Source organism: Mya arenaria, chromosome 15, assembly GCF_026914265.1.
Source record: "Mya arenaria isolate MELC-2E11 chromosome 15, ASM2691426v1".
NCBI lineage: Eukaryota > Metazoa > Mollusca > Bivalvia > Myida > Myidae > Mya > Mya arenaria.
In genome coordinates this window covers 5,019,880-5,044,275 of record NC_069136.1, presented here as the reverse complement: position 1 = coordinate 5,044,275, position 24,396 = coordinate 5,019,880, and the positions used below count along the sequence as shown (strand labels likewise).

Below are 24,396 nucleotides of genomic sequence, written 5' to 3'. Positions count from 1 at the left end.
CTTTCAAATCAAATAAGGTATGTTTAAACTGAAGAATTAAACAATTACTTTCAAAATAGTTATTATTATAACCTACAATTATCCGTATAAAAGAAGCAATTGTTTGATATGATCGTTGGTAAGACGGGATAAAAGGTGTTAAAGAAAAATATGATCATTGGCAGCAATATAATTGTTCAAGTTGAGGCGAGATGTTGAAATACATAATTGATCTATGTAAATATTGGCTTGACAAACTTTTCAATTTTGTTTATCCCTTTTAGCGTTGTGCCAGGGATATTTGGCAGTCAGCAGGCCCACTATATGGAGGTTATACGGCAGATGTTGGTACAGAGTCTCGCCCTCCAGGACCACCATGCTGTGTGTAGTGAGGCGGTCAAGGCGACCACCGCGTTCCTCGTCAGTAACGAGGGTGAGGGAGCTATTGTACACCACCTGAAGGATCTGCTGCCTGCTATGATACAGGTTTGGATGGTTCAGTAATCACTAGTGGGGGGAATCGGCCAAATTATACTGTTGATTATGAGAGATTGAAAATCAATTTTTGTAAGCTTATTTATACTTGCACTCAAGCTTTGCGCATTTGGTGAATGCTTCGATAAGATTGTTGGTCATTTTAGGGTTTTTGGAGCAAAGTGCATAGACAGAATGTAACCCTGGTTAGAGCTACCTTGGTTCTTTAAACTACACCAGTGTACAGCTCTGTCACATTGAAAATCAAAGGAATAGTTTAATCAATTATACTCACGATAGTACAGACACTTCACTGTTTGCATTTTGGCTTCATTGTTATAACTCCAAATATCATTTTCCCACTTATCTGTTTGGTTCTTGTCATTTATCTAGCAATGATTAGAATTTAATTTCAATAATTGATTATGACAAAGTCTCTATTTGCTTTTTCATTCAATAATTGATTATAATCAAGCATTTGAACAACGCCACGGATTGTCATTGTAGAATTTCAATGATGAGTTGTTTTATTGTCATCGACCGCATATACGTGTCTGCATCTCAATGGCAGCAGGGGAACTATCTTGTGGTATTTCATAATGGGCACCATAATGGTTCATCCTGGAAATGGACACCTGTGTAACCAAAACTAAAACACAGCTGATGTTTTATTTAAGCACATTTAAATTTGTGGTACAGTTGAACCTCGTTATGTCGACTTTTTCGGGACCTAGTGAAAAAAATCAAGATAATGAAAAGTCGACTCATCCGAATTACAAAAAAAACCACGTTTGAGTTGGATTGTCCCATCCACAATTGAACGGTCTTGTTAAATATTTTCGTCGTGAAAACAGCCTACTTATTATTGAAAAATGAAGTGAAACAAAAGAAGAATTCTTTGTGTCAAATGTATTTCTTTTGCCTTTATGGATCACTCAAAACACATATAAAACCACAAAATGCATAGATTTGTACATTGTAAGATTTTATACCGGGTCCTACTCTGAGGACCAGAGCAGTGGAACAAACATTTGACATTTTGAAGTTATTCCCATTCGGGATTGATATCTAATCAATAAAATGTTCATGTTTTATACAATACCAAAGAGCTTGAGCAATAAATGTCTCTTTAATTAAATACATAAACAAACAACTTTAATTATTCGCACTTACCAATTACATTTTTGTATCCCCCAATTATGACAGTTTGTTATATTGACACACGTGGTACTTTGCGACATGCCGCAAACCGTTATAAATATTTTCACACCTACGTCTCGATATACAGTTCAACATAAAGAACATAGGAAATGTGTGAAATTCGACCACTGGGACTGAAAAACGAGGTTGACATAGCGAAAAAGTCGAGATAAAAAAATCGACTCAAACAGATTTATTTTATATAGAATAAGAAGGAATAAATTTGGGACCGGAAAAAAAAGTCGACATAACCGGAAAGTCAGCTTATCCGACGTCGACATAGCGAGGTTCGACTGTATATAGAAAACATTCGTATAGTAAAAATATTTTATTTGGCATAAAGTTCTATGCCAGTATGATAAAGTTCATACCCCTATCAAGTAACAAGACAAAGTACATAAGACTGGAAATACAATGAAGTTACATTATCTGATGCTTAACTGTTTCAGGCAATCTCCGTGAGTGTTGAACAACAAGACGATGACGCCCTGCTGAAATGCCTAATAGATATAGCAGAAAATGTGCCCAAGTTTTTGCGACCCCAGGTGGAAAATGTCATCACCTTCTGTATGAAGGTAAACATTGAAATTTTAACCTTGTCTGTGTTACGAAGAAAGAGACCAGCGATTCCATTCAAAATATTCAAAGAAACTTGTTACACGTCATGTTGCCAGAGACAATACACACATGTATTGCAAGGTAAATAACTATTTAATAATTATTGAGTTAGGCCCCTTGTTGGACTTACTGGTGACTAAATGAGGATAACCCAAGAGGTCATGTATTTGTGCTGCCCTCATCTATGGGCTTGTTCATTGGACTATGACATATTCCATAAACCAAATTAAATTGCCGAGGTCTATATAGGGGTAAGTATTATTCATATGAATAGGGCCCAGGACACAAGGTTATTATTATAACATGTAGAGTTTTTTGCAGTTAGATAATCAAAACTAAGATGGCCTCAATTATCCTTTCTCTGTGCAGGTGATGTCAGACACAAATCTCCCAGACACGTGGAGACAGCTGGGACTGGAGGCGATTGTTACTCTGTCTGAGAGTGCTCCGGGGATGGTCCGCAAATGTTCCAAACTTCTCCCTATGCTGGGTTAGTCTTCCATTTACTTCTGTTATGTTTTGGCAAACATGTAATGTTACTAAGTACATGTACAATGCTTTGAAGTTAATTACAAGCCCAGAATCAGCTTTTCTATGCGTACAATTGGGCAAATGAGAATTTCCATTTTATCTGCCATATACTTACTCTTTCAAACTGCTTTTGAGTATTTGCTTGTTCTAATATACTGTTCACCTCTCATTGCCTGATACAGTACCCCAGATCCTTGCTATGATGGTGGATTTAGATGAAGAAGAGGATTGGGCTGTGCAGGATGAAATGGAAAATGAGGATGAGGACAGGTAGTTAAATCTCTGGTACATTACCTTATAACAGGATTGTTGCAGTCCAAGACATTAGTACTGGACCTCAACAACTGTTACAGTCCATAACAATAATACTGGTCAATAATATCAGTAACACTCTAAACCTTTTAATTATATAGGAGTGAGCTTGTCGGTCTGTCGGTCTGTCAGTTTTCATGGTTTCTAGACGATAACTCATGAAAGGCTAGACAGATTTGAAAAAATTTTGGTACACAGGTGTAACATCAGAAGATACAGGCCAAGTTCGATATTGGGGCTGGTGGGGCCAAGGTCAAGGTCACTGTTACTAAAAATAGAAAAATGGTTTCCGGACGATAACTCATGAAAGGCTTGACAGATTTGAACAATTTTTGGTACACAGGTGTAACATCAGAAGATACAGGCCAAGTTCGATATTGGGGCTGGTGGGGCCAAGGTCAAGGTCACTGTTACTAAAAATAGAAAAACGGTTTCCGGACGATAACTCATGAAAGGCTTGACAGATTTGAACAATTTTTGGTACACAGGTGTAACATCAGAAGACACAGGTCAAGTTCGATATTGGGGCTGGTGGGGCCAAGGTCAAGGTCACTGTTACTAAAAATAGAAAAACAGTTTCCGGACGATAACTCATGAAAGGCTAGACAGATTTGAACAATTTTTGGTACACAGGTGTAACATCAGAAGATACAGGTCAAGTTCGATATTGGGGTTGGTGGGGCCAAGGTCAAGGTCACTGTTACTAAAAATAGAAAAACGGTTTCCGGACGATAACTCATGAAAGGCTTGACAGATTTGAACAATGTTTGGTACACAGGTGTAACATCAGAAGATACAGGTCAAGTTCGATATTGGGGCTGGTGGGGCCAAGGTCACTGTTACTAAAAATAGAAAAACAGTTTCCGGACGATAACTCATGAAAGGCTAGACAGATTTGAACAATTTTTGGTACACAGGTGTAACATCAGAAGAAACAGGTCAAGTTCGATATTGGGGCTGGTGGGGCAAAGGTCAAGGTTACTGTTACTAAAAATAGAAAAACGGTTTCCGGACGATAACTCATGAAAGGCTAGTTTTTCTTGTCAGCGGTGTAACTTCTTAATTACTCAACAGATTTAAATAAAACAATACATGCATGATAAAAGAAGATGCAGTGTGCAGTAACCTTGGAGTTATGGCCTCTTTTCAAAGGAATGGTTTGCCATTCCTGTGTCCAGGCGGCATTTGGGTGTATTCGTCACTCCTGTGATAGCTCTAGTTTGTCCACAACCTCAGTTACAGATGATTACACTAATGCTGGTCCATAACAATTTCACAGAATTGGGCCATGCTTTATAAATGGAGACTAGAGAGGCTCCTTTGAGGTTCATAACATTAATATTGGTATAACTTTAACAGGAGTCTATAGATTTATTGCTGTCCCCCTTGAAGGAGGTCTACTTTTATGATTTCATGGTTTCAGTAACAACGTGGCTGGTGAGAGTGCTCTAGACCGACTGTGCTGTGCCCTGACAGGGGTCACCATGTTACAACACATCCTCGCAAATATACCACAGATGCTCGCAAACAGTAAGTTGTTGTAACTGTCAGTAGTACTGGATGGGAACTAATGCATTCCAGTTTTTATGCCCCCACAAAGTGGCGGCATATAGTTGCTTTAAGCACTAAATATATCTTGAGGATAATAAGTTTGCTAATTGCCAGTTGAAATTTTAAATTTTGCAATAAGTGAGGATTACATTTGTAAATATCTGTAGCTTAAGAGCATTTTACACTAGAATTATGCCCTTCAATGAAAATAATGTTGGATTTAAAACTGAAATATCTCTCACTCATGATACATCTTCCAGACACATTGTTATATTTTTGCTTTAGCTCACATTAATATATTTATATTTTAAAAAATGCCAAAAAATCCTCTTAACCTTACTAAAAAAACACTATAACTGAAAAATGTTATATCTATCCCAGCTGACTGGCGCTACCGGCATGCGGCGCTTATGGCGATATCAGCGTGTGGCGAGGGGTGTCAACAACAGATGGAACAGATCCTCGGCAGCATCCTAGACGGCATTCTGCCCTTCCTGAGAGATCCGGTATGAACCTTTTCATGGTTTTGATCGCTATTTTAGCTTGTTAAGGCTTAATATGGTCACTGGCGGCATTCAATACGTGGAGTTAATTATAATGCAGCCACAATTCAATATCAATAAGCATTCAGAAATTTCAATTACAAAAAGTGACTGGACAATACATGCAGTGATAAGATTGCCCCTATAGGCTTATCATGATCATCACTTATTATTGACTGTAAAAAAATACTTTTTTATGCAGATTTATGGCTTTCAATTGACACAGATTTCACATATATTGTATGTACTTGATTTACTCATGAGAGAATACGTGTATGTATGTCTAAATGTCAAAGTTCACTATGAAGACTTTCAGATGAAATACAAATTAAGCTCTATGTCCTGATCTGATTTCAGCATCCACGAGTGAGATACGCAGCGTGTAACGCCATTGGACAACTGTCAACAGATTTCGGACCCAACTTTCAGAAGAAATTTCACAATAAAGTAAGTTATATTCGTATGAATTGAACTGGTCTGGAGGCTACATTGTAATGTGTCACAGTGTGTATGACAACCTTTCTCTAAAATGAAAAGATATCTTAGTTCCTGAATCAAACTTAAATAGCTAAATTTTCCTGTTATTAGCATTCCTTCGCTCCATTGAGTTATCAGTCATGGATGATGATGATTATACAAGAGTTCAGGAGCATGGAGCAGCAACCCTCTTTAACTGTAGCCAGGATTGTCCATTCTAATCCTTACAACTTATTTTTTCAATGGGTTGTTACTGTTTATGAATGATGAAGCCAATCCTCGTGTAAAGACGCACAGAGCTGCAGCCCTCACAACTTAAGTGAAGATTAGCACAAATCTGCCCCATTTTTTCATATACACAATGCATCTTGTTTCTCTTCCATCTAGGTTGTCATTGAGGTGTTATCGGTTATGGACGACGACAATAACCCTCGTGTACAGACGCACGGAGCTGCTGCCTTGGTCAACTTCAGTGAGGACTGCCCAAAGTCTATCCTCATCCTATACATAGATGCAATCATGGAGAAACTGGAGAAGGTCCTTTCTAACAAGATGAAAGAGGCAAGTTAAGTTGAATATCTATTTTAAAGGACATTTTAGCATTGTTTTCTGAAGGAAATTGTATGTATACAGTGTTCTCAGTAAGAACCGGCTGCCGGCCAAAATGGACGGTTCAAATGGCAATAGGGCCGGTTCAAATTTGGAAAACTAAATGAATTTTCAGTAGAATAAGTAGAAGCTGGTCGTTTACTTTACTATTTGAGACAGTTCAACCAAAATTTATTGAGAACCCTGTGTATATAAACAATGTACTTTTGTTGACTTGTTGACATACACATGGATAGCTCTTACAGGGCAAAAAACTCATGTCATGTAAACTTCTGGATCACTATTTTCTTGCAAGGAAAGTAGTTACGCTGTATATTAGCATAAGAAATACACTTACTAGAAGATTGATTCTGACTGTATATGATGTATACCCCTTTTGGGCTACATAGAGACTAGAGGTCTCGTTGACTGTACCTTTTTGCTAGATAGTATCTGATACAGTCTTACTTCAATTAATTGTTGCAAATGACGTAGTTGATTTGGAAATAACCACTTGTGTAGTGCAACATGGGAGTTCATGTACACATCAATGAAACCAATGAGAAAATTCCTATCAATTAAAGGAGAAACGTGCCTACTTCATTTAATTATAGCTGGCCGAAAGCACCTTTTGCTTTATGCCAATGTATTCAATATTTGAGCTATTCAATCCTGTAATCTTATCTGTTCTGACTCAAAGTAGCATTTCTTGCTGATTATAATGACAAATACAGCATGTCTCAACCTTAAACAAGAGGTGACATTATTGCTGACATGTGAGATCAGCATCATACCATTTACATGTTTTAATCATCAAATTTGCAACCCTTTTATTTATGTTAACTATTGAACAGTTGATGGAGAAAGGCACCAAGATGGTTCTGGAGCAGATGGTCACCACACTGGCCTCTGTAGCTGACACAGCTGAGGAGAAGTTCATCTCCTTCTACGATAGGTAAGTGGGAAAGTAACCACATGACAAAGCCTTGCAAGTTTATGACATGTTTGAAGTAAGCACATGGTTGTCGAGTTAGTACAGTGGTTAGCAAATTGCTTCTCACAATGGCGACCTGATTCCCGGCCTGGTGCATGTACGTTTAGTTAGTGGTCCTTCTGGGTTTTGTTCCCCCACAACACAAGACTACACTCTTGTGCAACATTGTGCCAATGAGACTGACTTAGTACAAGTTTCTTCACAATCGTTTTAAAATATATAATGTTTAAAGTAAGCACATGACAATGCCTTGCAGGTTTATGCCATGTTTGAAGTACATAGTTCAACATGCTGACAACACAGAATACAAACTGTTGAGAGGGAAGACGATCGAATGTATCAGCCTTATAGGCCTGGCAGTCGGCAGGGACAAGGTACAATACTGTGGATTTAGTTAATGACAAGTACAAATATGTCCTTATCACAATCACTGTTTGTTATATTGTGTAGTTTTACCTATTATATAGTTCTGATGCCATTCAAACGATCTAGAAATGGATAGTCTAATGAAGTGATTTTGTGCAAAATTCAGGTAAAAATATCAACATAAAGATATTCAGGCCTTCCAGCGTTCCTACTCCAGGTGGGCATATTAAAATCACACCGTACGTCCGTCCTTCCGTCCGTCTGTGTGTCCAGCTCAATAACTCGTGTCCGGGCTGTATTTTTCCCTTGTTTGAAAATAAAGTCCCCAAAAATATTGAAGTTTGATCTTTGTGCTAGTTTTACTTGCAGAAAATGAACAAAAGATGTCAAACTGGCTGGTTTCTGTTGTTGAAAGTTGTGGCAACATGTTCAATTTTGACGTCCATCATCTTTTCACCCACACAGTTCAGCAACAGAAACCGACCAAGCATCATTCACTTATATCTTTAATGTGGCATATATAATGGTATGATTTTGCATTAAAAACATCTCCTGTAGGTAAGTTAATAGCTATTAATAATTACATATTTAACCAAAAATATTCCTACTTTTCCTACTTTTTGTAAAAAATATTCCTACTATTTCCTTTTTTCTGTCAGAAAACCTCCTACTTTTTTGTTAGTGGCTGCTGGAAGGCCTGTCTATTGGACCTTTTGTAATGGTTTAGAATGATCAGATTTGAGCATCATATCAGTTACCATAGTAGCAATGATTTCAAAAATATATGAAGATGTGGAGTTCGCCATTTTATATTTAGTCCCAGAAAACTGTAACAGCATATATACGATATTGTTTAGATCTTGCAATCTAGAATAACTACATATAGTGTACTGCAATGGGCTCCTTGTGATTCCTTTCTGTCCACAGAGAAAACCACAGTATCAGATGGACTGTACATGATGTATACCCCTTATGGGCTACAGAGAGACTAGAGGTCTCATTGACTGTACCTACTTGCTAGATAGTATCTGATACAGTCCTATGTTTTTTTAAGCGAAAGCAAAAGAGGTATTGTGATATGTAATGAGATCTGGCCAGTGGTTATTGGTTCATTTTTCGAAAGTGAATTATTGTATATTAAACTTCACATGTATTTTTGGTTCCTATCTAACTTTCTGTCAAAAGGTATGGGATCCCGGAGCATTGTTAGTGTTGAACTCTGTATAAGACCAACTGTGTGCATATGTGTGTATTGTTGTATGTGTATTTCCAGTTCATGAACGACTGCAGTGATGTGATGCAGTTGTTGTTGAAGACGCAGACCGACATGACGGATATAGCAGACGATGACCCACAGGTAACATGTTTGCAGATAATCAACATGAAACTGATCCACTCCCATCTTGCGTATATGTTATATGTGTTAAATGCAAACAAATATTTTACAGAAGGACTTGATTTACAACATTCAACAACAATCAATGTCCAAATTATTCCATAAGGTAGAACTGTTATGAAAACTCGTGAAGCAAAATCAAAGGACTTATAAGCACTTATCAGTATCTTAACAATGGGCAGGAGACCCTAAAGCTAGAATGTTGATATAAAAACATATTGGTTCGACAGAATAAGAGATTTACCAGTCACATAGTAACCCTTGATGGACTTTAATTTATATATTCCTTTCTGAAGCAAAGTAGATGATTATAAAATAACTGAACTTAAATGAAGAAGGGGAAAGATAGCAAGTTTACTAAAATATATGTGCATTATTTAAAAAGGTCAAACTTAAATTCTTAACTGTACATGATGTATACCCCTTTTGGGTTACAGAGAGACTGGAGGTCTCAGTGACTGTACCTACTTGCTAGATAGTATCTGATACAGTTAAATAGTGCATGAAATCTACATACACATATGTATGTTGTTGTTTATTATCTCTTTTGAAAAGGAGTAAACTTAATCTTCAACTGTATATGATGTATAACCTTTTGGGCTACAGAGAGACCAGAGGTCTCAGTGACTGTACCTACTTGCTAGATAGTATCTGATACAGTTGATTGATTTATGTTTTATGATATCATGGTGTTCAAGTATAACTTAAGCCAGACCTTTAAATTCCTTGGAATACCTTCTAGCCATGAAAACAGGTTGCAGACTAGTCAAAAAAACCTTTAGCAGACTAGAAGAAAAGTATTATATTAGCAAAAAATTCATAGATTAACCATTAGAACCCATGGCAGACGTGTAGAAGCAATTATAGACTAGCCATTAAGACCCATAGCAGACTAGTGGAAAAAGTCATAGACCAGTCATTAAACTTCAAAGCAGACAAGCAGAAAAGAAACCATGGACTAGCCATTGAAAACCCATAACAGACCAACCACTGAATATGTATTTCTATTGTAGAGCTCAATGTTCAATACCTTATAATTAGTCCTAGAGATGTGCATATTGTATTACTTCACTTTCAGATATCGTATATGATAGCTGCATGGGCCCGTATGTGTAAGATCCTTGGGAAGGATTTCGAACAATACCTGCCGCTGGTGATGGGGCCAGTGATGAAGGCTGCCTCTCTCAAACCTGAGGTCGCCTTGTTGGACAGTAAGAAGCTCTCTTTTCGTGTGGCAAGGCACTGCAGAGTTACTGTGTATTTAAATGCAAAAAGTCACATTCCAAGTATATTTCTCTCTGATTTAGCTATTAGAATGAAATTTTAAAAGAATTATGTCATGAGTACAATAAGTATTCACAAAGTGACCAGATTTTGCAAACATCTTTCTGACTCCACTGCAGCTGTCATCTGTACATGCACACACATACATCCGGTGTCATGCAACCTCTCTTGATAAAGTGATAATTATCTTGAAGACTTTCATCCAATATCACTTCTGATGTTAAGCAAAACACTTAATTCTAATACGAGAGGACAATAATCTACTCGGAACACAGTCGTCCTTTCTAAACATATTCTATAAAGGGCCACATAAAGGCAACAAGAATTGGCAAAAAATTATTTCCATGGAATATATTAAAATACATGTATATAGGCTAATATCATATACCCGTGTGATTTCAGGTGAGGATGTATCGGAGGTTGAAAATGATACAGACTGGCAGTTCGTCACACTCGGAGATGCTGTAGGTTTACAAACCTTTACCAGGGTTGCCCCTGGGTTCTAAAAAGTTGTCGCCACTTTTTCGCGGGGGGTTAAGGGGACCGCGAAAGGACCCTTATGGGTCCAGGGCAGCGCCCTTGTGGGGGCAAAGCCCCCTGAAGCTCATGGGGTTTAAGCATTTAAAGAGCCTTAAATTGCATTTAATAAGCACCTTGTCCGGCAAAAATATAGTATTTGTTGTAAATGAAGCACAAGATATTAGCAAATTGTTATTCTATTGACAAAATACTGTATATGGACTAGTATATAAATAAAAAAAATATGAAAATATTGCAAAAAAATGTGACATAAACATCAATATGTTAATTTCAGTCTAATGCCTTCATACAACAGTGTCATAGCATTAAAGAATACAATTAAGAATTTATGAGATAAATTCAAATTAAATGGAAACTCAAAGAAATATACATTGTCAAACTAGTGCCATAACTTTCCTAATAGAAATTCGTCTACCTACTTTACCCCAGCCAATTTATTAGAAGCCTTATCAAATGGGGTTTAATTCTAATTATTTGTAAGCATACCCAATGATTTCTGTTTGAACCCTTAGAATGCTGCATTTATAGCAATTACAAATTGCGACAAGCAAATCTATTTTTAGCGCGTAAACGTCATTACGAAATTTGCATATCACGTGACTTTCCGACAACATAAAATTCCATGATTTGCATTTTTAAAACTAACACGATAATTACGCAAAACAAAGCTGTTGAGCTAAATATTAACCTTGTTTGCTAATAAGAGACCTAACAGTTAAAGGATGTCATTGTTTATTCGTGAAAGCAATAAAATTCTGCAATAATTATCGAGGTGTTGACTGGGCCATGACTGCTTGCCCTAATTATCGGATTAATTTTTGTTGTCGCAACAGCAGATGCGCTTGATTTATGACAGTGACAGAATCGATTATCATGTAGGCCGCATGGGCACCACTTACATCATTTTAAGAAAATATTTTAGAAAAAAATTGTTGCCATAAATTCGCCAAATTTGAAAAGTTGTCGCCACTTTTGCGATTTTGTCGCAAATGGCGATCGCCAGCGGGAACCCTGCTTTACTATTATAAACACGTTGTTGAAGATAAAAGAAGCTATTTATTTTTAAATCATCACGATCACTGATTCTAAAATGTAATTGTATGGCACTGTTCAGTGTTAGGATCATTATTACTTTACAGCAAAGTTTTGGCATCAAGACTGCTGGCCTGGAGGAGAAATCTACAGCTTGTCAGATGCTGGTGTGTTATGCTCGTGAATTGAAGGAAGGGTTCGCTAACTACACACAGGAAGTTGTCAACCTGATGGTGCCGCTACTCAAGTTTTACTTTCACGATGGTAAATAGCAACTACATGTTTCAACTGCAGTCTTTAGAGTCATTGATATATAAGGAAAATTGTATGCAGTGTTTTAGGTTTTTATTTTAGCTTTTGAAGTATTTTTAGTTATGTAAGGATAGTAGAAAATTATCAGTTTTGTTCAAACTTTTGTAAAGATATGAAGAAAATTAATGAGCCTGTTTGTTGAGTGTGATGACTACAAACTCTAGTCTGTCTAAATGTGGAGTAATTAATCAACCAATCACTGAACATATATGAGGAAGAATTCACTGCCCAGCTTGTTTTGTTGCATCACAAATTGCTTGGTGTCCATATAAAAAAAAAATATCAATAGTTTAGTAAGTTCTTTTACATGCTACTGCATTTGTTTTTGTCACTTCTAAAATACCTTTGAAGATTTAAATAAAGCACTTCACACAAAAAAAGTAATGAGCCTTCAATTTATTTAAAAAATTGGTGATGTAACGATGACATTCCACTATAAATGGAACCCTTTCTTGTTGTAAACATTTGCTTTATTATAATTTGTATTGCTTTGTCACATAAATAGTTGTTTTTTATGCAGAAAAACAAAGCAAACCATGCCGAGTTTTGAAGCATACAATTGGTTTTAGGACTTTACATCCAGATGTAACTGGACACAAAGGCGCACATCAAAGAGTTATATACTTTTGTGGCAGTAATATGAGCTATTTGAGGCTTATTTCTTGTATATGTCTCTTGATTATTGTGTAACACAGGTACATAACATGTTTATACATTCTTACTAGCACTAGAGACTTAAAATGCTTTTCAAAATTATTTGGACGTAACTTGGGACTCTTTTACCCAAATGTCAAAATCGGTAATGAATGGTGTCGCCGTTACATATTCGTGTAATAAGAGCTGTGTGACAACAGGCATTTTTAAGAAATTCCCAATTATTTGGTTAAACTTTACTCAGTTTATATGCAAAATTGCGAATTATGACTGCTTAAAATACAGCGTGTACCGATGTAAACACAATGACTTCGTAGACGTAACATAAGACACCAAAATACCAGCTTTACAACACATTTGAACTGAACACACGTGAAATCGAATGATTTAAACCTCAAGACAATTGAGACAAATCATTAGTTTGTGCACCCGTACAGGCGAAATATACAAGCTGCATCAGTTAATGTCATGAAACTGAATGAAATAAGCCCACCTCGAATCTGTTAGGACGTAACTTCCACGACAACACTTACCCATGCTTTGCTTGTTCTTCGATATACTACACAGTATCAATGCACGCGTTCGGTGCTACTTTTCTGTCGCGGTATTAGCTATATGCCACACAGTTTAAGTTTGTCGAAATACACGAAGGGCTGTGTACATGAACAAAATCTGAATAATTTGTGACGTAACATTTGAGACACGACTTTAGGTGAAATATTTCAGTCGATCAATACACGTTTAGTACGTATTTATGGGAACTATTGTTTTCATCAAATGAACACCTGACCTCGGTAAAATTAAAAACAGGTCACTAAAGTGAATTATACATGTCTGTTGTTGTCAAAAAACCAAGCGATTCGAGATGTAACATATTTGACACGAAATGTTACGTCATGTTTTCTTCAGATTAAATCGGGATTTATATGTTTTCAACTCTTCCAAATGCTTATTTGGCAAATGGACATCGGGAAATATACCTTTCTATAAAGATAAATTGTCTGAAGCGACCAAAAGTCCAAAGTGCTGAAGGAGGCAATATCAGTTTTCTGAACCCACGGTAAAAATGTTAATCAAATGTCAAATAAAACTGACCAAATGTTATAAAAAATAACTAGTTCCTGTATTTTTAAAAATTATTATTATACACATATAAAATTCCATCAATGTTGTCTTTCTAATGATTACAACACTGGAAGCATAGAAAAAACGCGAACTACAACTAAATCCAATTATTCGAGATGTAACTGAAAATGCAGGACAGTGAATTCTTCCTCATATAGTTAAGAGTTTCAATTCTCGGTTGTTGTCATCCTGACTTATAGATTTTGAACGTGAATAAATAGTGATGTGTGAGTATGATTCTGACTGTACATGATGTATACCCCTTTGGGCTACAGAGAGACTGGAGGTCTCAATGACTGTACCTACTTGCTAGATAGTATCTGATACAGTTAGATATTACATAACTAATACCTGTATATGTCATTTGTATTGGTATTTATTATCTCTTGTAAAGAGTCAACTTAATCCTCAGCTGTACATGATGTATACCCCTTTTGGGCTACAGAGAGGCCAGGGGCCTCAGTGACTGTACCTACTTGCTAGATAGTATCTGATACAGTTAGATATTACATAACTAATACCTGTATATGTCATTTGTGTTGGTCTTTATTATCTCTTGTAAAGAGTCAACTTAACCTTCAGCTGTACATGATGTATACCCCTTTTGGGCTACAGAGAGGCCAGGGGCCTCAGTGACTGTACCTACTTGCTAGATAGCATCTGATACAGCCTTCTCAATCTTTGAAGATAATTTGTGTATATCCTGTTTAAATTCCTATGCCGAATTGTTCAAAACTCTTATCATTTAATGTTGGCGTAAGCATTAGTAATTTTACTAGAGTTTTAAACAATTGGCGCCATAATATCTAAAATGCAAGATATTACTATGAAATGAAAATATTTTGTAAATCCTGTTATAAGCCTATATAATAAGGAGCATCATGATAACCTGCAATTTCTCATGCCAAACTGGTAATACTAACATCAATATAAGTAGTGAATGGCACTGTTTTGAGTTTAAACTTATTTATTTTACAACAGCTGTTAATATTATATTGATCACTGTTGTTGGCACGATTTTCTGTGATTGTGTGGTCTTGTATCATGGGGGCATCTGCGGTACCAAGGTTAACCTGATGACTGAATGGACTAACAACTGCTGACTTGAAAACCCCCAAAAGTCCTCTTAATAGCAATAAAATACAAAAAATTACTAGCGTTCTTCCAATTGTAGAGGTGAGAACGTCGGCTGCAGAAAGTCTTCCGTACCTTATCGAGTGTGCCCGGATACGGGGAGAGTCGTATCTGGCTGAGATGTGGAACTATATCTGTCCAAACCTTCTCAAAGCTATTGAACTGGAACCAGAAATCTCCGTACTACCAGAACTCATGGGATCGCTGGCCAAGGTTTGTTATTAATAATATGTCCTACAAAATTGTATTTTAAAACGTTATATTGCATACGAAATTTCAGGCAATGTGTTTCCCTGTTTTAGATCCTTTAGCACCAATAATGCCATCATCAAATTGTGTATGTAAACAGCTAAACCATGCAGCAAACACTTCTTAACAAGATTATTTTAATCAACTCCATAAATGTTTGTCCGGTTAAAATTTACGATGATTGAATATATTAATCTTTGCAGTGTGTAGAGATACTTGGAAAGGGGTGCCTGACAGCCGAAACCATGCAACAGACTCTTGCTGTGCTAGATAAATACCTCAAACAACACTTTGAGAGACAGCATGAGAGACAAGGTACACTGAAATCACGTTCATGTTAACAAAGAGAGATTGGCTAGACTCAAACCTAGGTCATATTAACAGGACACCATGTTCTGCCATGTCACTTGTTGAAGTTTGTTGTCAGTAATCAATTGCATCTGTGATGAACTGAACTCGGTAACATTAATTCAACATGACATTATTTACATGTATCAGTGTTCAGCAAACGTTTACTTTTTTCATGCATTATGATTTATGTAGGATTAAGATTTGAGTTTCTAACCTGTGTAGGAAAGAAATGATAGACCATTAAATTTTCCTGGATACAACAAACATTGAATATCAGGATTTGAATGTCGAAAGTAACCAACCAGGTAGGGGTTCATGAATGTGCATTTTGAAAAAGAAGATCTTTATTTGGCAAACCTTAAAGTCATTTGAAACATCCCTATTGGCCAGCAGCTTGTTTTTTATAAGAACCCTGAATATATAAGTATAATATGTTGCTTCGCTTTCAAGTACATTTATTCTCATTTGTAATTCAGAGAAGCGGAAAGATGAAGACTATGATGAGGTGACAGAGGAACAGCTCTTGGAAGAGGTAAGAATGGAACACATGATAATTGTAGTTTGCTCATTGTGTCCTGTGTAATGGCAATGACTGATGTTGACATGCTTGTCTGTTTTTGGAAGATATTTTTGAAGGTAATGTCATATCCTTTGTGTCATTTTCATTGGTGGCAGTGTTGGTGTGCAAAAACTTTAAGCTTGGCCATAGCTCAACAGCCGTTCCATATAAACAAATGTAACTTGGTACACATTTCAGAGACAAAACAGACATGTTAAACAAGGCCCATAACTCTTGACTTCAATTATTGTCATGTTATACCCCATGATGAAAAGAATTGGCATTTGTTCTGCCGCGTACTTGTTCTGGTTTACAATAGCTTAATAATCTGCAGGGTTTTTTAAGTTCAGGTTTAATCCTGAAATTCTTATTGAGAGCTTATAACTTCAGGTCATTGTACAGTTGTCAAGATTGGTTTTTGCTTGGACCTTTGCATCAAAAGCATGCATAGGATGTACCTTGAAATTAATAGAAACGATTTGGGGAAACAATTTCAACAGTTGTTTTGGCCAAGTTTCCCTGCTTTAAGAGCTGTTGTAAAATCACTCATACTCATGCAGACCTTTGTGTATATTCAGGATTGACAATAATCATTGTTTTTCATACTCCTAAATCTAACATATACACATTTTCTTTCAGTATTATGCATTCTAGTATTCTACGAAAAGATTGACTGTGAGCTATTTTTTATAAACAAAAGTCTGAATGTACCATAAGTAAGATATTCTCATGATTGTATGATTTTAGGATGACGAAGATGTTTACATACTGAGCAAAGTATCGGACCTCGTTCACTCCCTGTATGGTACACACAAGGAGGAATTCAATGTGCATTTCGAAACACTCCTGCCACACTTTGTGAAACTCATCGTAAGTATTACTCAGTCATCAAATAAGACTTTTGGATGAACAAGCCCGAATTCTTAAACAGGTGGTGGCATCAAAAATTTCAACAAGCCCTGCTGTATAAATTTCAGAATTGAGCAAGCCTTGAGAGCATTGTACCTGTGACAGGTTGATGGCATCAAAAAATTTAACAAGCCCTGCTGTATAAATTTCCAAATTGAGCTAGCCTGGAGAGCATTGTACCTGTGACAGGTTGATGGCATCAAAAAATTTAACAAGCCCTGCTGTATAAATTTCCGAATTGAGCTAGCCTGGAGAGCATTGTACCTGTGACAGGTTGATGGCATCAAAAAATTTAACAAGCCCTGCTGTATAAATTTCCGAATTGAGCTAGCCTGGAGAGCATTGTACCTGTGACAGGTTGATGGCATCAAAAAATTTAACAAGCCCTGCTGTATAAATTTCCGAATTGAGCTAGCCTGGAGAGCATTGTACCTGTGACAGGTTGATGGCATCAAAAAATTTAACAAGCCCTGCTGTATAAATTTCCGAATTGAGCTAGCTTGGAGAGCGTTGTACCTGTGACAGGTTGATGGCATCAAAAATTTTAACAAGCCCTGCTGTATAAATTTCCGAATTGAGCTAGCCTGGAGAGCATTGTACCTGTGAAAGTCTTGCGGGCCTGTGCTTATTGCAACCACTGTATTACCTTGTACATCCCTTTGTAACATACCCTTCAAGTTTTACTATTGTGTGTTGTGTGCAGAAAACATGTTACATGGACAATAATGTTCTTTGAAAGTTGTATACATATTCTGATGGCTATTTAAATGTAATAAGCTGCTTTTGTTCAAAATGTATATTCTGCAGGATTAAACTATTTGTTTGGTAAATGTGCTATAATAATTACTTATTCAGGGTCCCGAGCGACCGTGGCCAGATCGTCAGTGGGGACTGTGCATATTTGACGACACTCTTGAACATGCCGGCCACGTAAGTGTCATTAACTTTAACACCAGTTTTAAACCTTGCCTATCTCATTGTCTTCATCATGTTAGGATGCTGTATTGAAAGCTAGAAATAATTTGTTTGTAAATAATGTGTGAATTTTTGTAAAACACACTATATTTATACATACGTTTGGAATATATATAGAAATATGTTCTTTTAATTTGTTGAAATATAATCCAGAACTAATAGAAATGACCTGTATGTTCACCTTGATCCATGTCCAAAGATTCCAACACAATTTGTTATTCTAAATAATGGTACAAAAATGCTAGCAAGCTATGGCACAGGTAGATGGGTCATACAGTTTTTCGATCTCATTCCAGAGTTCAATCAAGTACCAGGAGTTTTTCCTGGAGCGTATGGTACAATCTGTCTGTGATAAACAAGCTGAGGTTCGACAGGCCGCAGCGTTTGGAATCGGGGTTATGGCCATGTTTGGAGGAGAGGCCTACAAGAAAGTATACCCAGGTGTGTAATTATGTAATACTATGATCATGACACGATAAGATGCTGTAATTTGTTTATTATATGCCACTTGGTTGTTAATTGTGAGCAGTTAGAATTTATTTGGGAGAGAAAAATTCCAAGGTTTGTCTGTCATTTGACATGGGCTGAAATTAGCATTTGGTAACTTTTTTTATGCTTTTGTACTGTATTTAGTTTTAATAAGAACAAAAGCATAAAAGTCTTACCTTTAAAATTGTAAGGTCTTTTGATTATAAAAAGATGAAGTAAAAGAGACTTCTTTTTATTTGGAAATATTTTGTCTTTTTTTGATGACATTAATATTGTTTATCCATGTAAAGTGACTGATATTCCATTACAGAGGTGATGCCAATATTACTGCAGGTGATTAACGCTCCAGATTCCCGTTCTGTGGAGAACGCCAGCCCGACAGAAAACGCCATTGCTGCGGTAACCAAGATCTGCAAGTATCACCCAGACACTGTGAACATAACAGAATTACTCCCCATGTGGTTGTCATGGTTACCGGTAACCGAGGATACTGACGAGGCTGTGCACATATACAACTACCTCTGTGATTTGATAGACAGGTATTTACACAAGTAATTGTGAACATTTAAGCAAAAGAAAATGAATGAATCAGGACTAGTGTTGAGCAACAAGTGTATTTAAGTGCTATTAAGGTATTATACATAAGTAAATAAAATGAACTCTTATATAAATATTCTTTATCAGGAATAAATATTTGACGAAGTTATGGCCCCTTGAAAAGGGCCACCATGTACAGGTGGCATGTGAAGTTATTTGTCACTCCTGTCACAGCTATTGTATTCACATGGTTTTCTCTTGCTTTTCCAGTGGAAACCCGCTGATCCTCGGTGAGGCGAACCGAAACCTGCCCATCTTGATACAGATTAACGCACAGGCCCTTGCATCTAACGTACTGGAGAACGATGAGGAAGTGAAAAACCGCGTTCTGCAGATCACAAGAGTCGCATTGGTGAGTTGAGTTGTGCAACACCTGTCACAGTGATGGTGCCAATAAATAGCTGATGGGGATCATTTTTGCATTACTTAAAATCATATAAGCTGGGTACTACCAGGCTTTTGATTGTATTGATAAGTATAGGGAAAACAAATACAACTTAATGTTTGCACAAAGGTTTACTTTCTATCTGTCGCACATGTGTGAACTAACATGTAACTCACTTAATAAAGTCATTTAATGAATTATTTAATCAGAATCTGCCTGTTTTGAAGTCTATTGAATTTCATGTTGGACTGGGGCAGTGTTCAATTGTATTCTCTTTCTTATTCTAAGGTATGCCACAGTGATTCCATTCAGTCTATTAGCCAATTATTTTTACAGAACAATTAAAACACCTTGAACAAATGTTACTCTTATAAGATCAGTTTAATCTAAGTTGAATATGGCCCCAGTTTACCTTTTAAAAGAAAAATTTCTGACTCAGAATGAAAGTTGTGAAATATACTTTATATAATAATGCTTTTACTAGAAAGTGAATATGATCACCTTTAAACTGATTTATTTGTTAGAATGTGCGCACTGGTGGTTTATATTTCATGATTATTTCTCTTCAGAATGACCAAAGTATTAGAGAGGCCTGCCTGAGCATATTGACAGAAGAGCAGAAACAGGCAATAGAAAACGAACTCTCTAAACCTGCCGCTGCGCAATAACACAAGCTCATGATTCTAGCAAATAAACTTTAACACACACATTCGTGAAAACATACGCCAGTGGTCAAAATTAGCACGAGTCCGCAAGCTCTGTATTGGTAAAATGCTTTCAGGGCTTGCTCAAGTTCTTGTTTTTAATAGCAGGGCTTGTTGAATGTTTTGAAACCAAGCACTAGTGTTATGCTTAGTTATCCCCAAGTCTTATTTCGATGACTGGTGTGCAGTTATAGAAGTTTGAAGATTTCAAGTAGCCTGCAGCATTACCAAGAATTTCCCCTGTGATCTGAGTAGATGCCAGGGCTGCATGGGGAAAATGAAAAGGTCTTTGAGAATGATAAGAACTATTTTTGATCTTGTGATAAGTAAATGTAAGAATGAATTGTACAAAGTCATAGTAAAAAAAATATTACCAAATTTTTTATTTATAATGCGCTAGGATAGATATTGATAAAAATCATGTAGATGGAAAATATCTGCATTCTGTGTGGAGTAATATTTGGTACAGGAAAGTTTTGAGCTTGCAGAAAGCTACAGTAACTGATTTTTCATGTAGTTCAACCTCTTATAGTGACTAAAGTAACAAAATAATCACATGGCAATTCTAATTAATCCTGTAATAAGTTTGAAAAGAAATTAAAACAAGCCATGAATTATTACACAACTCTAATTGTCTCAAGGTGACCACAATCCTTAAGGAATAAGTATTAGATTGTAATATGGTGTGGGCTTTCATCTTTCATATGTGATGCGATAATAATGACCTTGAAGTTTGAATATGCATTTATTTTAGATGGTTTTATGTGCAAGCGGAGTGTTGCAATGGTGTTCGTCTTTTTCATGCATTTTCCAAAGCTATCACATATCATTAAGTCTGGGGGGGGGGGGGTCATCAAATAATGAAAGAGTAGTTCAGAAGTTACCAAGATTCATATGCACTATGTTGTAAATTAAGTTACGTTATAGATGTTGTATGGTGTACAGGACACAACTATATTTTCTGGCTGTTGTAATTTAATTATAGATATTTAATTGTTTGAATGTGTTTCAGGAAAATGTAATAACACTTAATCTAATGATTCCAAGTTTGTTTTTTCTTAGAATAATGATCAGATGCTCATTTAATTAATGTACAAAATTGTTGAATACCTTCAGATCTAAGCGACGTTACGTCAGTTGTTTCAGATTGAAACTGTTATTGCTGTATGTTGTGTCATACATAAGATACAGTAAGTTTGGGCTGCAGGGGTTCTTAAGTTCAAGATTGAATCTGAAATCAGGATTGACGGCTTTTAACTTCAGACTATTTTGTACAGTGTTAAAGATTGTTTTCTGTTTGGACAATTGCTTCAAAAACAGGAGGAATTACCTTGAAACAAATATATTTAATGCCTTTGGAAACAGTTTCAGAAGTGATCTAATCCCCTTGGCCTTGCTTTGGGAATACATTTAGGATCTAGCTATTTTTCTGTATTGACAATTATCAGCTTTTAGAACCCCTGGTGTTAATTTATTTTCCTCTGTGAGTGTGGTACCGGTATAAACTTGCATTAGACACTGTATTATACCTATCATTACATTTGCACCATTCTCATTACTATGCAATTCCTTCCATTTGTTAGGCGTCTTGTTGGTTTTTATGCCCCCGAAGGTGGGCATATTAAAATCGCACCGTCCGTCCGTCCGGCTCTGTAACTTTCCCTTGTATGGACAGATTTTAAATTAACTTGCCACATATGTTCCACATACCAAGACGACGTGTCGCGTGCAAGACCGTGTCCCTATCTCAAAGGTCAAGGTCACACTTAGTGTTTATTCACAATGGAGTGCTGCATATAAGGACATAGAGTTTAGGTTGTCGTGTCCGGGCTATAACTTTCTCTTGTATGGACAGATTTTAAAATAACTTGCCACATGTGTTCCACATACCAAGACGACGTGTCGCATGCAAGGCCCGTGTTCCTACCTTAAAGGTCAAGGTCACACTAAGTGTTTATTCACAATGGAGTGCTGCATATAAGGACTTAGAGTATAGGTTGTCGTGTCCGGGCTGTAACTTTCCCTTGTATGGACAGATTTTAAAATAACTTGCCACATGTGTTCCACATACCAAGATAATGTGTCGCGTGCAAGACCCGTGTCCCTACCTCAAAGGTCGAGGTCACACTTAGTGTTTATTCACAATGGAGTGCTGCATATAAGGACATAGAGTATAGGTTGTAGTGATCGGGCTGTAACTTTCCCTTGTATGGACAGATTTTAAAATAACTTGCCACATGTGTTCCACATACCAAGATGACCTGTCACGTGCAAGACCCGTTTCCCTACCTCAAAGGTCAAGGTCACGCTTAGTGTTTATTCACAATGGAGTGCTGCATATAAGGACATAGAGTATATGTTGTCGTGTCCGGGCTGTTACTTTCCCTTGTATGGACAGATTTTAAAGTCACTTGCTACATGTGTTCCACATACCAAGATGACGTGTCATGTGCAAGACCCATGTCCCTACCTCTAAGGTGAAAGATACACTTAGTGTTTATTCACAAGAGAATTCTGAATATAAGGACATAACAGTGTAGGTTGTCAAGTATGGGTGGTATTTTTTTATGTTCAGAGGCAATTTAAAATAACTTGCCATATGTATTTGACACGTAAAGGCAAGATCAACTTTTCATGTACTGACCTTGTTCATAGGTCAATGTCACATTCGGGGGCATTCGTCACATACTGTGACAGCTCTTGTTCATCTTGTTTTTCCAAGCCTTAAGTGCTCTTTTTATTTGTTGAAAGACTTTGCTTATAGTCATTATTAAATTATAGGTTGTTATGATCCCCTGTGTGTCAGTGAGTTGAGAGTGTATTGTTGACTTTTAGTTATACAATCATTTTGAAATTATTTAAACAAATCTCTGAGTATAATATGTTCCTGTATAAAGTATAAATATAAATTAGTCATTTTAAAACAATTTTGACGAAATTTTTGAAGAAGTGATCCTAATGTTGTAGTGGAATTCAATATTCATTAAGAGAAGAAATAAAGGTTTCTTAAAGTATTAAACAAGTAATTGTCTGGAAAAAAATTAATGTACAAGGTTAACAAAATATATAATTTGATCCAATTTGATTCAAAGGTTCCATTCAAGATATGTTTGAAAGAAATAATTTTATTTAATAAAGCAAGCAATAAATGCATATTGTTGCCACTAGTGAAAATATCAATTTTGGTTCTTTCTCAGATGAAATGGAATCCATTTTTAATAAAAATGACATGGTGTTTAATTTAAAGACCTTTTTCCTTTAGGATGTGGTATCATTTTTGAAAAATAAATAATGAGGGCATCAATTTTTGGTCCCAGCCGTGTGTGCACTGACAATAGTTTTGACAATGCCTACCAAAATTACCTCAAATTTTTGTTGTCTCAAAAAAGTAATTGTTACAAAAAATGTAATTTCACTGTTTTCAAATTATTATTTTGATTAACCACTGGCAAACACTGAAATGTTTTTGAATACCATTCCATACCAGATGGTTGTTAACTAGATAAATTGTTTTGTCAACATTTGACTGTTACAATATTCATGTAATTACTTGTTTCAGATCAAATCCCATTAACTCAATATTGTTGCTTAATCATGCATGGTTTGTTTTTGAAATGCTTGTATAAATATCAATACCATATTAAAATGGCTAAATAACTAATCTTATTCTGGCTTATTTTTCTTCCCAAGTACAATCTGAACCCATTTCAAGTTCTAAGGAAATCATTTGACCTTTAACATACCTCTTAATTGCTCTCACTGCCAAATATGCTATCATTCCATCAAGTATTAACTTGGTATCCGTATCGGTTACAATGTTACAAAAATGAAGTATGTGACCTTGACCTTTGCTGTGTTGTCAAAACAAATGCGGTTTGTTTTCTGAAATGCAAGGCCATTATCCTATGACATACTTGAATCTTTATCCTTGACACCATTTGTACTTGTGCATATTCAAGATCCAAGGGTGGAGACAGATATAACAAATATGACTTGGCTTACACTTAAGCCAACACTTTATGGATTGTCCAGCATTGAGCTACCTGTTAAAGTCAAACTGCTCTACTGT

The 24,396-nt window shown here is 36.4% G+C and overlaps 1 protein-coding gene across 1 annotated transcript in view; it reads left to right on the top strand.

Moving 5' to 3' along the window:
- Nucleotides 1–23,988, top strand: part of LOC128219898 (importin-5-like) — a 28,176-nt gene extending 4,188 nt beyond the window's left edge. Inside the window, exons 5-27 of the mRNA XM_052928046.1 lie at nucleotides 264–465; nucleotides 2,103–2,228; nucleotides 2,641–2,761; nucleotides 2,985–3,072; nucleotides 4,538–4,644; nucleotides 5,047–5,171; nucleotides 5,565–5,654; nucleotides 6,072–6,245; nucleotides 7,127–7,227; nucleotides 7,523–7,640; nucleotides 8,906–8,989; nucleotides 10,107–10,239; nucleotides 10,715–10,776; nucleotides 11,992–12,148; nucleotides 15,150–15,322; nucleotides 15,562–15,673; nucleotides 16,186–16,241; nucleotides 17,016–17,138; nucleotides 18,033–18,107; nucleotides 18,449–18,593; nucleotides 18,952–19,180; nucleotides 19,449–19,590; nucleotides 20,193–23,988. Of these exons, the coding sequence (XP_052784006.1) occupies nucleotides 264–465; nucleotides 2,103–2,228; nucleotides 2,641–2,761; nucleotides 2,985–3,072; nucleotides 4,538–4,644; nucleotides 5,047–5,171; nucleotides 5,565–5,654; nucleotides 6,072–6,245; nucleotides 7,127–7,227; nucleotides 7,523–7,640; nucleotides 8,906–8,989; nucleotides 10,107–10,239; nucleotides 10,715–10,776; nucleotides 11,992–12,148; nucleotides 15,150–15,322; nucleotides 15,562–15,673; nucleotides 16,186–16,241; nucleotides 17,016–17,138; nucleotides 18,033–18,107; nucleotides 18,449–18,593; nucleotides 18,952–19,180; nucleotides 19,449–19,590; nucleotides 20,193–20,291 (2,842 nt within the window). The 3' untranslated portion in view covers nucleotides 20,292–23,988. The remainder of the gene's footprint in view (nucleotides 1–263; nucleotides 466–2,102; nucleotides 2,229–2,640; nucleotides 2,762–2,984; nucleotides 3,073–4,537; nucleotides 4,645–5,046; nucleotides 5,172–5,564; nucleotides 5,655–6,071; nucleotides 6,246–7,126; nucleotides 7,228–7,522; nucleotides 7,641–8,905; nucleotides 8,990–10,106; nucleotides 10,240–10,714; nucleotides 10,777–11,991; nucleotides 12,149–15,149; nucleotides 15,323–15,561; nucleotides 15,674–16,185; nucleotides 16,242–17,015; nucleotides 17,139–18,032; nucleotides 18,108–18,448; nucleotides 18,594–18,951; nucleotides 19,181–19,448; nucleotides 19,591–20,192) is intronic.
- The last annotated feature ends 408 nt before the right edge of the window (nucleotides 23,989–24,396 follow it).